Source organism: Mustela nigripes, chromosome 7 (assembly GCF_022355385.1).
Source record: "Mustela nigripes isolate SB6536 chromosome 7, MUSNIG.SB6536, whole genome shotgun sequence".
Classification (NCBI taxonomy): domain Eukaryota; kingdom Metazoa; phylum Chordata; class Mammalia; order Carnivora; family Mustelidae; genus Mustela; species Mustela nigripes.
The window spans coordinates 17,901,933-17,914,885 of NC_081563.1; the positions used below are offsets into that span (position 1 = coordinate 17,901,933).

The following is a 12,953-nucleotide window of genomic DNA, read 5'->3' on the forward strand; positions in this document are numbered from 1 at the left end:
AGTAAACCACTACCCATACGATGCTTTTTTATTTAAATTTTTAAAGAAAATTTAAAATTCAGTTCCTTAGTCCCACTAGTGCCATTTCAAGGGCTAAACATGATCAGTAGCTACTGTACTGGACAGTGCTCAATGCACAATGTAAATACAGAATATTTCTATCATTACGGAAAATTTGACTGGACAGTGCTATTCTATACCTTGTTTACTATTAAATCTTTGATCTCTGTGAGCTGCATCTGAATTGTGAGGACTGTAACTGGCATATATGACTGAGGGCCACATGACTAGAAGACAACTGGTTAATGAGATAATGGCTTTCCTGTGCCAAAATGAACACAGGCTGTGTTTTTTAGAACTAAACACATTATCCACGTACGCTAAAAGATGTGAAAATGGCCCAAACAAGATAGCTGATGCTTCCCTATGCTGAAATAGGCTCTTCCCACCTCAGCCTTGTCTTCTACAACTAAGCACACCTCAATGCACTGATAGAGCCCTGAAAGCTACACTTGGGTTTTGAAAATGATGTTGCATATGGTAGGTTTCCTATCCTGATGAAGTCAAGTAAATTCAGTACCAAATTAAAGCCTCTAAGTTAGACGTCAATCAAAAACTGAGACAACTACTAATGACTGTGAAGACTGACTTCAAGCTGAAGTATGAACTGCTCTACACAGCAGCACATTGTCTTCATTTCCTTAGTCTTGTACATTGTCTTAATCACAGCCTTTTACTCTAAGTATGTAAACCAGGCATTTTACAGGAAGATCTAAAATCAAAGCTATATAACAATTAGAAATGTGAGTATTATACATGGATATATGTAATATACATGGGTATGCTTGTTTTATTTTTATATAATACATAATATTATATATATGGATATATACTATACATCCACAAATCATATCTTCTTTCTTCAGGTTATATTCATATGTTATAAATGTTTTAATTATGCTTATCTGTAATGTTAAATTACATGAGAAACATTGTCAAATAAAGTATCTTCTCATATCTCCCCCTTTCAAACTTGAAGTTTCCAATGAAGACTTAGTCAATGATTAAACTGCTCAAACAATAAAAATGTCAAGCAGAATTAAATAACATTTTATACAATGACTATACATTGCCCATGTGTAACTTTTGCTGCTTTTAATTAAATATGATATCATGGTAATTTCTATGAAAATCTGCACATTGGGTTCTTATTCATAATCTCACTAATACTCTAAAAACATTATTTTTATGGGAACACAGCTCCTTTGGCTAACCAGAGATATATAACCTGCCATCCAAGATAATTACTACAATCTAAATTTAAAGCTAAAGAGAGTACGTAAGCATTTTAGTAACCTAACTACAGGTTTTCCTCTTCCTGAAAGTCATAAATGTTCTAAAAGCTGTTAAGAGAAAAAGACTAAATTATTTAAGCATTTTTTTAGAATTACTAAGGTATCCCATAAGCACAAAATTTTTAAAATGAAAGTTCATAAAATGCACTCTCAAAGTGCATATATGCTTCACAACTGAATCACAAATATATCTTCATATATTAAAAACAGAAACTTTTACCTTTTGATCAGGCAGGTTGAAAAGGAATTCTCTGTCAAAACGACCCGGTCTCCTAAGAGCAGGATCTATAGAATCAAGTCTGTTTGTAGCACCAATAACAACAATTTCACCCCTATTATCTAATCCATCCATTAGAGCAAGGAGGGTTGACACTATAGAGCTGTAACAAAAGTTTCAGGCAAAGTTATGAATTAAAAAACAGAAAGAAAAAAACTGTAAAAACTGCTGCTTATACTAAACTTCACAGTCTTAAATGCTAATAAAATTATGGCATGACTAAGTCTTAATGTAAAATACTATACAGAAATCATTTTTGAAAGTATTAAAACATTATTAATAGACACCTAAAGCATAGAAACAAAAACAAAAGAGATAAGGACTTCATAAAAATTAACAGTTTTGCACTATCAGGAAAAATGTACCTAAAGAATAGGAGAAAATATCTGCAAATGATATACCTGATAAGGTTCTAGAAGAACAATTACAACTCAACAATATAAAGAAAATTAACCCAACTTAAAAACAGTCAGAAGATTTAAATAGACATTTCTCCACAAAAGATATACAAAGGGTCCATCTTCAGGGATACCCAAATCAAAACCAAATGACATACCACTTTAAAGTTTGCTGTTGTTGTTGTTTTTTAATTTACTTATTTGACAGAGAGTAAGAGAGATCACAAATAGGCAAAGAGGCAGGCAGAGAGAGAGGGGAAGCCGACTCTCTGCTGAGCAGAGAGCCCAATGTGGGGCTCGATCCCAGGACCCTGAGATCATTACCTGAGGCGAAGGCAGAGGCTTAACCCACTGAGCCACCGAGGTGCCCTTACTTGTTTGTGTTTTTTTTTTAAGATTTTATTTATTTATTTGACAGAGAGGGAGAAAGTACAAGCGGGAGAGCAGCAGGGAGAGGGAGAAGCGGGCTCCCGCTGAGCAGAGCGCCCAACGTGGGACTCAACCCCAGGACCCTGGGCCCATGACCCGAGCCAAAGGCTTAACCAACTAAGCCATTCAGGCGCCCCAAGGTACCACTTTAAACCCAATAGGATGATAATAATCAAAAAGACAAACAGTAAGTATTAACAAGGATGTAAAGAAATGGGAACATTCACACACTGCTTGATGGGAGTGTAAAATGGTATATGTCTTTTGAAAACAGTCTGACAGTTCCATCAACTATTAAACACAGTTACCATAAGATCCAGCAATGCTCATAAAAGACTTATACACAAATGTTCATAGCAGCTTTATTCACAACAGCCAAGAAATGGAGGTGATGCAAATGTCCAACAACTGATGAATGGATAGAGAAAACGTGGTATACCATACAATGAAATACAATTTGTAAATAAAAACAAATGAAGTACTGAGTGATGTTATAATATGGATGAACCTTGAAAACACTGGCCTAATCAGTGGGTTAAGCCTCTGCCTGCAGCATAGGTCATGACCTCAGGGTTCTGGGTTCGTGTGGCGCATCAGGCTCTCTGCTCAGCAGGGAGCCTATTTTCCCCCTTCTCTGCCTGCTGTTCTGCCTATTCATGGTCTCTCTCTGTATCAAATAAATAAATAAAATCTTAAAAACAAAAACACTGAGCTAACTGAAAAAAGCCAGTCACAAAAGTCCCCATGCTGTATGATTCCATTTATATGAAATATCCAATAGGCAAATCTACAGAAACACAATGTATATTAAGGGTTGCTTAGGATTTGGGGGTACTAAAGAGGAGGCTGGAGAGTGATGGCTAAAGGTTGAAAGGTTTCTTTCTGGGGAGATGAAAATGTTCTGTAACTGATTACTGTGATGGTTATGCAACTCTGGAAATACACTAAAAGCCACTGAACAAACAGCTTCAATGACTGAACTGCATGATGTATGAGTACCATCTCAATAAAACTTTTTAAAAAAGAAATAAAGGGGTGTCTGGCTGGCTCTTGAATCTCTGGATTGTGAATGTGAGCCCCGTATTAGGTGTAGAAATTACTAAAAACTAACTAAAATTTTCAAAGAAATATAAAAGTCTCTTGATAAGATAGCAATCTGGGGGAGGATTTATGTCTGGCAATTTATATGATGTTTAGATTCCTAGAGAATTACATTTGCATTATTATTATTATACCTTTGGATGACTTCTTTAGAATGGCTACTTTTTAAACTAAGTTCAATTCAAAATCATTCTGTGCATATTTTAGTTTTTGAAGTTATGACTTACACATTTCTGAAAATGCTGCATGTCTAATTATACAAAAACCGTAGCTCTAGTAACAAAGGTCTTCCTAATGGTTTTCTAAGTGTTCTCACTTCTATATACCTGCCTGAAACAACTTCTCCAATATGCTCAGTAAGTTAAAAAAATCATTCTCACTCCCAAATAAACTGTTCTAAATGTGTGTCAAAACTATAAATGGAACCAAAATGCTAGAGACCCAGTGTACATGTATAGTAAGGATTTGTGCTTGTGCTAATTAAATAATTTAAAATTAATGATCTAAGTGTCTCACTTCAGATATAAAGAAAAAATAAGCATCATTAAGTGTAAATTCATATTTAACCTCAAATTTTTCCTTAGTACATTCCAATCACAGATAGGTATTTCAAGTGTTTGTTAAGACTTATCAGCATTTTGGGGGCATCTGGGTGGCTCAGTCAGTTAAGCATCTGATTCTTGATTTCAGCTCAGGTCATAATCTCAGGGTCATGATCTCAAGCCCCAACTCCGGCTTTGCACTTAGCCGGGAATTTGCTTGAGATTCTCTCTCTTCCTCCATCTCTATCACCCTCTCATATAAATAAATGCACCTTAAAATATATATTCATCAGCATTTTTAAGTGTTCTTTAGAAGGGTTTTCAGAAAACAGTCTCAACCATGGCCAGAAACAGAATTACAACCTAGCTTGGATTCTATCAAAAGTTGACTTCTTTAGAAAAATCAAATGACCAGCCCCTGGATCAAAATCCTTTAGTAACCTTGATTAATGTTCAAAATAAAGTCCGAACAACTTAATACTATATTCAAGGCCTACTTGCCTGCCCTAAATCTTTCTCCTACATATCTTCTAAATGTATCTGTATTACCTTCAAATATGGATCTAAATAAAATTAACTGGAATTGTTTTGCATAGTGTGAAGAAGGATCCAGTTTTATTTTTTCACCAGATACCCAATTCTCCCAGCATTATTCATTGAAAAGGTCATCCTTTCCCAACAGTACTGCATTGTCTCTTGTATTAAAAATCAAGCATCCATATATGTGTAGATTTATACATGGCTCTGAATTTCGTTCTATTTGTCTATTGGTCTAGTCTTCCACCAACATCAAGTCATCTTAACCTTAAGAGGCCTTAATAACTAGCAGAGCAAATACTCCTCTATCTTGTTCTTCCACAAAAGTATTCACTATTATTTCTTTCTATTTCCGTATCAATTCCAGATTCATTTTGTCAATACAAAAAAGTGGTACAAAGAAAGGCAAAATTCTCTATCATGATTGGTTTAATCCTGCTAGATGCTCATTATTACATCCAAGAAGTTATCTACAGACTGCTTTGGAATTTCTATATACATAATTACATCATCTATAAATAATAACAGCATTGTCTATTCCTCTCCATTACACACACCTTATATTGCTTTGTCTTACCAGACTACACTGATCAGGATCTATGTAGAACACTGATCAAAAGTGTTCATAGTCATCCTTATAACTGTCATATTAAACGTTTTCATCTTTCAACATTAAGTCTGTAATAGGTTTTTACAGATACCTATATTCCTCATTCTCTGAGGTAAGTGACCTTATCAAAAACAAATATTAAAGGGGAACCCTCTTACACTGTTGGTGGGAACGCAACCTGGTGCAGCCACTCTGGAAAACAGTATGGAAGTTCCTCAAAAAGTTGAAAACAGAGCTATCCTATGACCCAGCAATTGCACAGATAGGTGTTCACCCCAAAGAAACATATGTAGTGATCCCAAGGGGCACGTGCACCCTAATGTTTATAGCAGCAATGTCCAAAATAGCCAACTATGGAAAGAAACTAGATGTCCATCAACAGATGAATGAATAAAGAAGATGTAGTATGTGTGTGTATATTTATATGTACACACACACACACACACACACACACACACACACACACACACAGGAATATTATGCAGCCATCAAAAATGAAATCTTGCCATTTGCAACAATGTGGATGGAACTAGAAGGTATTATGCTAAGCGAAATAAGTCAATCAGAGAAAGATAAGTATTATATAATCTCCCTGATATGAGGAATTTGAGAGGCAGAGTAGGAGGCTTGGGGGTTAGAGAAGGAAAAAAATGAAACAAGATGGGATCAGGAGGGAGACAAACCGTAAGAGACTCTTAATCTCACAAAACAAACAGAGAGTTGCTGGGGGGAAATGGGTATGGAGAGGGTGGTTGGGTTATGAACATTGGGGAGGGTATGTGCTATGGTGAGTACTATGAAGTGTGTAAGCCTGATGACTCACAGACCTGTACCCCAGGGGCAAATAATACATTATATGTTAATAAAAGTAATTAATAAAAAAACCTGAAGCTTTTATCATTATAAGCTGGTCCCTTTATATGTGTAATAATGCTTTCTGCCTCACAGTCTATCTTGTCTAATACTGATAACAGCAGTATTCTGTTAGTGTTAACTTAGCATATTTTCATGCCCATTTTACAAGTGACTATTATGGACATTTTTTATAAATAAAATAGTATGGGGCACCTGGGTACTCAGACCAAGCCCATGTCTGCTTCAGATTCTCTCCCCCCTCCCTCTTTTTGCACCTCCCCCCAGTTCATGCACTCACTCACTCATTCTAAATAAACAAATAAATATTTTTTGAAAAAATAAGTAAGACAAATAAAATAGTATAACATGTGACCTTTCGTGTATGAATTACTTCACTTAGCATTAAGTCTTTGAGGGTCATTTATGTCACATGTACCATACAAGCTAAACCCATGCAGCATGTGTCAGAATTTCATTCCTTTTTAAGGCTGAACTGTATGGCTATAACTAATTCTGTTTACGGATTCAGCAGTTAACGGACATATGGATTATTTATGTTTTGGCTATTGTGAATAACAGTGCTATGTGTATTTCTGACTAAGTTTTGCATGCCTTTTTCCCACCATTTTACTTGGAACCTTTCTATACCCTTATACATGGTGTATCTCTTATAAACAAAGTATCAACATAATTTATTCTTCCTCAGTTTGACAATCTTTGTCTTTTAAAAAGAACACTTGGGGGAGCCTGAGTGGCTCAGTCAGTTAAGCTTCTCACTCATAGTTTCAACTGAGGTCACCATCTGATGGGTGGTAAGATCAATCCCTGCGTCAGACTCTGCTGGAAGATTCTCTCCCTCAGCCCCTTACCCCCATGCTATCTCTTTTTCTCTAAAATAAATAAATAAATCTTTAAATCTTTAAAAAAAGAACATTTGGTCTGGGGCATCTCAGTTGCTCAAACTGCAGACTCTTGATTTCAGCTCACATCATGATCTCAGCTCTGGTCATAATCTAAGGGTCCTGGGATCAAGCCTCAAGTTAGGGTCCCATGCTCAGCAGGCAGTCTGCTTGAGGATTCTCTCCCACTTCTACCTTGCCCCCCCCCCCCACAAATCACATAAATCACATGGCATTTTTTTCTCTAAAATAGTTAGCTCTTAAAAAAAAAAAAAAGAACATTTAGTCCCTTTACATTTCAGGTCATTTTTTTATGTATTTGGGTTTAAATCTAAATTATATTTGTATGTTTCTCCTATTGGTCCTATGATTCTGTTCGTCTTCTTGAATGCATTTCAATTTTTTTTTTAATTATTCTATCCCTCCCTCCAACTACCAACTAACATTTTAGAAATTACAACATATTTCTATTAGTAATTACTTTAGAAATTAAAACTTGCATACTCGGTACTCAAAGCTTCCCCTTCCAGGTTTGATGGATGAAAACCCTGCCAGATAACCCCTTGCTCTGCTTCAGGAAATAACTATAAAACCTGAACAGAATAATACAAAAACACTGAAGGAACTAATGAGTAAACAGAGACATACAGACTTTGCTGGAAATTCATGGTCCTCTGGAGAAAAGAAGAACACAGAGAAAGCAAGTTCCCCTCTCTCTGGCTTTCAGCATGGGTCTAAGTACAGTGAGATAGGTAAGGAAGATTATGCTAAGGGAAACCCCTTAACTTTCCAGCCTGAGAGTTCAGAAAGAGAAGGCTGACCATTAACACTAAAGAATATGGGGGATCCCACAAAGGCAAGAGCCAGGGAAGACATCCCCAAACTCCATCTACCCACATCTCTAAATGACCCATAACAACAAAGACACAGAGTGAAGAAAGTATTGGTAAAGATTAAAAAAAAAAAAAAAAAAAAGATCTGAAAGGAGATCAAAGCTGCCAGCCAAGAAACAGTCTGTAATTCAATCCTAAAGCAGAAAATTATCTGTAAAACACAGGAAATACTACTCATAAAAGAAAAATAATAAAATCCAGAGCCTTCCCAAACGAGCATTAATAAATCCAGGATCCAATCCAAAATTGCCCAACAAATGAAGTACCAAAACAATAAAACATATTTTCAGAAGAAAACAAACAAGCCTAACAGTGAGATGAAACCAGATGTGGAAGCTAACATAAGAGGGTGGGGCACCTGGGTGGCTCAGATGGTTAGGCAACTGCCTTCCGCTGCCACTGGGCTCCCAGCTCCACAGGGAGTCTGCTGCTCCCTCTGACCTTCTCCCCTCTCATGCTCTTTCTCTCACCGTCTCTCAAATAAATAAATAAAGATCTTAAAAAAAAAAAAAAAAACACACAAAACTCGGTCTAACATAAGAGGATTTTTTTCTAACATAAGAGGATTTTTAAAGATTTATTTATATTTATTTTAGAAAGAGAGCACGTGTGAACGTGGGGGGAGGGGGGAAGAGGGAGAAAGAGTCCCAAGCAAATGCCACACTAAGCATGGAACTTGATGTGGGGCTCAATCTCATGACCCTAAGATCACAACCCAAGCCAAAACCAAGAGTCAGACACTTAACTGACTGTATCACCCAGGCGCTCCAACATAAGAGGATTTTAAAGCAATTATTATTAACCTCGATGAAGTAAAACAAAATGTTTAAATGCATGAAAATCACATTGGAAAAATACAAATAATGCAAAAAAATCAAGGAGCACCTGGGTAGCTCAGTCAGTTAAACATCTCATTCTTGATTTTGGCTCAGGTCATGATCTCAGGGTTATGAGACTGAGCCCCACATCAGGGTCCCTACACAGTGTGGAGTCTGCTTAAGGTTCCCTCCCTCTGCCCCTCCCCTCCATGCTCACATACACACGTGCACACACTTTCACACTCTCTAAAAAAGAAAAAAAAAATCAAATGTAAGTTCTACAACTGAAAAAAATAATTTCTGAAACAAAAAAATGTGTTGGCTGAACAAAACAACAAAATGCACATGACAAAGTAAAAAGGACTGACCAAAGATAGATGAAAATATTATCCAAGTTGGAGAGAAAAAGATTGAAAAAGACAAATTTGCAAATACGTGATAAACACGAATCTGAATAAACACAAAGCCCATACTGACACGTGTCACAGCTAAGTTGTTAAAAACCAAAGCTAGGGGCGCCTGGGCAGCTAAGTCAATTAAGCAGACAATTCTTCATTTCAGCTCAGGTTATGATCTCAGGGTCATGAGACTGAGCCCCAAGTTGGGCTCTGCACACATTGTGGAGTCTGCTTGATATTCTCTCTCTCCCCCTTGACCCCTCTTCCTACTCACACGAATACGAATTCTCTCTGAAAAAAATAAATCTTAGGGCACCTGGGTGGTTCAGTGGGTTAAAGCCTCTGCCTTCGGCTCAGGTCATGATCCCAGGATCCTGGGATCGAGTCCCGCATCAGGCTCTCTGCTCAGCAGGGAGCCTGCTTCCTCCTCTCTCTCTGCCTGCCTCTCTGCCTATTGTGATCTCTGTCAAATAAATAAATAAAATCTTTTTAATAAATAAATAAATCTTTTAAAAATCACGGAGATCAGATTTTTCAAAAATCACAGTTAAGCAAACAAAAAAGGGCCAGACTAGTTGAAAATTTTTCAAAACACAGTCCTGACAAAGGGTTTCTTTTGAGAGTACATAACGAAATTGTATGATACAGTAAGACTCACAATCTGATCTCCTTTTTTTAAAAAAGGGAATAAAAGATTTTAAGATATTTAACAACAGAAAATATGTAAATGGGCAATAACCATATACTAAGATGCTCAATAGTTCACTGAGCTAAGTGAGAGGAGTCTTTCTCAAGGACACGGTTCACATCTTATAAGCTTCCTAGCACTTACCCAAAGGCTAAGGCCAACTACTATGTCAGTGAGTGAAAAGAATCTAACATAATCAAATTAAGAAAAATCACCTGTGGATCTGATCTTGTCTGCTGGATCGAACTGGAGCTAATCCATCTATTTCATCAAAAAATATTATAGAAGGTCTCATCAAATATGCCTAGGATGAAAAGAAAACAAATGTTATTTATATTAGTTTTTACTTTTTATATTTCATTATTGTATTTTCCTAATAGGTAATATAAACAAAATGTACAACATACAGCAGCTAAGAAAGATACAATAAAAATGAAGTCTCCTTACCAGCCAGTCTCCAACCACAAGCCCTCTCCCAGCAGACAATTACAGTTCTGTGTTTATTCTTCCAGACATGTTGTTTATACACATACACAAAAATGTACTTTTAAAAATATTATTTTATTTGATGCATTTTAAGCACAGTATACACACTGCTTTCATCAAATAACACAGTCTATCCATGTAACAATATATTTTAATTAGCTTCCATATAAGCACATGAAGATTGCTTCATTCTTGTTTGACAGCTACAAAATGCCCTAATGTATGGGCGTGCCATGATTAAACTAGTCTCCTATTTGTAGACATTTAGGTTATTTTCAATCTTTTCCTCCATAGCTAGACTCTTCCTACTCTGAGATTAGAAACAAAAACTCTCCAGAGTTTTCTTCCATTACTTTCACAGTTTTCATTTTTCACTCAAATCTTAAATCAAGCAGAAGCTTAACTGAAGGTAAAAAATATATATATATGTATTAGAGGGGTGCATGGGTGACTCTGTGGGTTAAGCCTCTGCCTTCGACTCAGGCCATGATCTGAGGGTCTTGGGATCGAGCTCCACATTGGGCTCTCTGCTCAGCGGAGAGCCTGCTTCCCCCCACCCTGCCTCTGACTGCCTCTCTGCCTACTTGTGATCTCTCTCTCTATCTCTCTGTCAAATAAATAATCTTTTAAAAAATATTAGATTACAAATGAAAATTTTTTATATTACATAATTTACTCGATCATTTATGTTTCAGAATTACTTAAAGCAAATTCTTAGTTCATAGGATGGTCAACTTACTAAAAACCAGATGTAAATTTCCCACTTCTCTCTTATTTCCTCTCTTATTGACATGATATGCATTAAAAATCCAGTGTTTTCTAATAATTTTAAATGGGGGGGGGGCAGTGAAGGTCAGAGGGAAGAGAAAGAGAATTTTAAGCAGGCTCCATACCCAGTGCAGGGCCCAAAGTGAGGCTCACCTCACAAACCTAAGATCATGACCTGAGCCAAAATCAAGAGTTGGGATGCTTAACCAACTAAGCCAGCCAGGTGACCCCTAGTAATTTAAAATGAAAGGCATTTAACTACAAAACTTAGGTTTTGGGGGAAAAAACTTTATAAAAGTAGAATCATGTAGTAAGAGAAAAACAGTGGAGCCTAGCTGGCTTAGTGAGTAGAGCATGGCTCAGTCAGTAGAGCACATGACTCTTGGTCTCTGGGTCATGAGTTCAAGCTCCACATTGGGTGTAAAGAATGATTGATTGATTGATTAAATAAATAAATAAATAAATAAATTTTATAAAAAGAAATAAAGATTTGATCATCACTTTTATATACACAAAACACACAGCTGTTTTTCAGAACTAAAGCCTTGCAGAACCAAACTAGAGTATATTATGTGTCCGCCACGGTGGTAATAAAATAAACACTTTACATTCTTCCTTTCTGTGAAATCTCCCAGTAGTCCAGTGAGAATGGTATTATTTCTCATTTTATAGAAGAGGCAATTAAAGATCAGATGTGTTCATGTTATATACTTAAAGCCACACGTTAAACATTTTTCTAACACCAAAGAACAAACTCTTTTTTTTTAAGATTTTATTTATTTATCTGAAAGAGAGAGAACATAAGCTGGGGGCGGGCGGGGGGCGGGTGGTGATAGCAGAGGGAGAGGGAGAAGCAGACTCTCTGCACAGCAGGGATCCCAGATCCCAACATGAGGTCCATCCTAGGACTCTGCGATCATGACGCAAGCCAAAGGCAGAGGCGAAGCCAACTAAGCCACCTAGGCACCTCCGAAGACCAAATTATTAGCCAATATATTATACCTCATTTATTTCAATTAGTGTATAGATCATGTCCTTAATTTAAGAATGTGGACTCTTTCATTTAAAAAGACAATAGTGAGGATGGCTGGGTGGCTCAGTGAGTTAAGTGTCTGCCTTTGGCTTAGGTCATGATACTGGGGTCCTGGGATCGAGCCCCATATCAGGCTCCCTGCTCAGTGGGGAGCCTGCTTCTCCCTCTCCTCCCTGCCTGTGCTCTTTATCGCTTGCTCTCTTTCTATTAAATAAATATTTTAAAATTTTAATAAAAAATGAAATCAATAAATAAAAAGAGTAATGAGAGCATCTGGGTGGCTGGGTCAGTTAAGCATCCGACTCTTGATTTCAGCTCAGGTCATGATCTCAGGGTTGTGGAATCAAGCCCTATGTCATGCTCTATGCTCAGCAAGGAGTCTGCAGGAGATTCTCTCCCTCTGGCTCTCCCCTCAACACCTGCTTTCAATCTCTCTCTCTCTCTCTCAAATAATAAATAAATCTTAAATATTTTTAACTAGTAATAATGACTATCAGCAATATTTTAGAAAAGAGAGCATCCCAACTACTCTTACCTACTTACCCACAAAGAAAACTATGAAACAGAAATAAACCAAATTTAGATTTTAAAAAGCATTAATTTATGCCATAGTTTTGAATGAAACCAACAGACATTCCTACACCCAGCATGAAGGGGCTAAAAGCATTTAAAATTAATTCCCAAACTAATTCTTCTTTCATCTACCAATACTGCTCTATATTTGTATTTTTCAAATATTAGTAAATTCTCTTCAAGCAAACTGTTTCACTTCCCAATAGACACTGAACACCTTGAAGGCAAAAATTTTACCTTATTCCTCTTTCTACTCCCATTATCTAGAACATGGGAGTTTCTCATACTAACTA

At 36.7% G+C, this 12,953-nt stretch overlaps 1 protein-coding gene across 2 annotated transcripts in view; it reads right to left on the minus strand.

The window, feature by feature from the left end:
* ATAD2B (ATPase family AAA domain containing 2B) overlaps positions 1-12,953 on the minus strand; it is a 150,123-nt gene that overhangs the window by 80,321 nt on the left and 56,849 nt on the right. For both annotated transcript variants that reach the window (XM_059405214.1, XM_059405213.1), the window contains exons 13-14: positions 10,016-10,104; positions 1,576-1,735 (exon numbers count right to left, since the gene is read on the minus strand). In XM_059405214.1, coding sequence (XP_059261197.1) covers positions 1,576-1,735; positions 10,016-10,104 — 249 coding nt within the window. The remainder of the gene's footprint in view (positions 1-1,575; positions 1,736-10,015; positions 10,105-12,953) is intronic.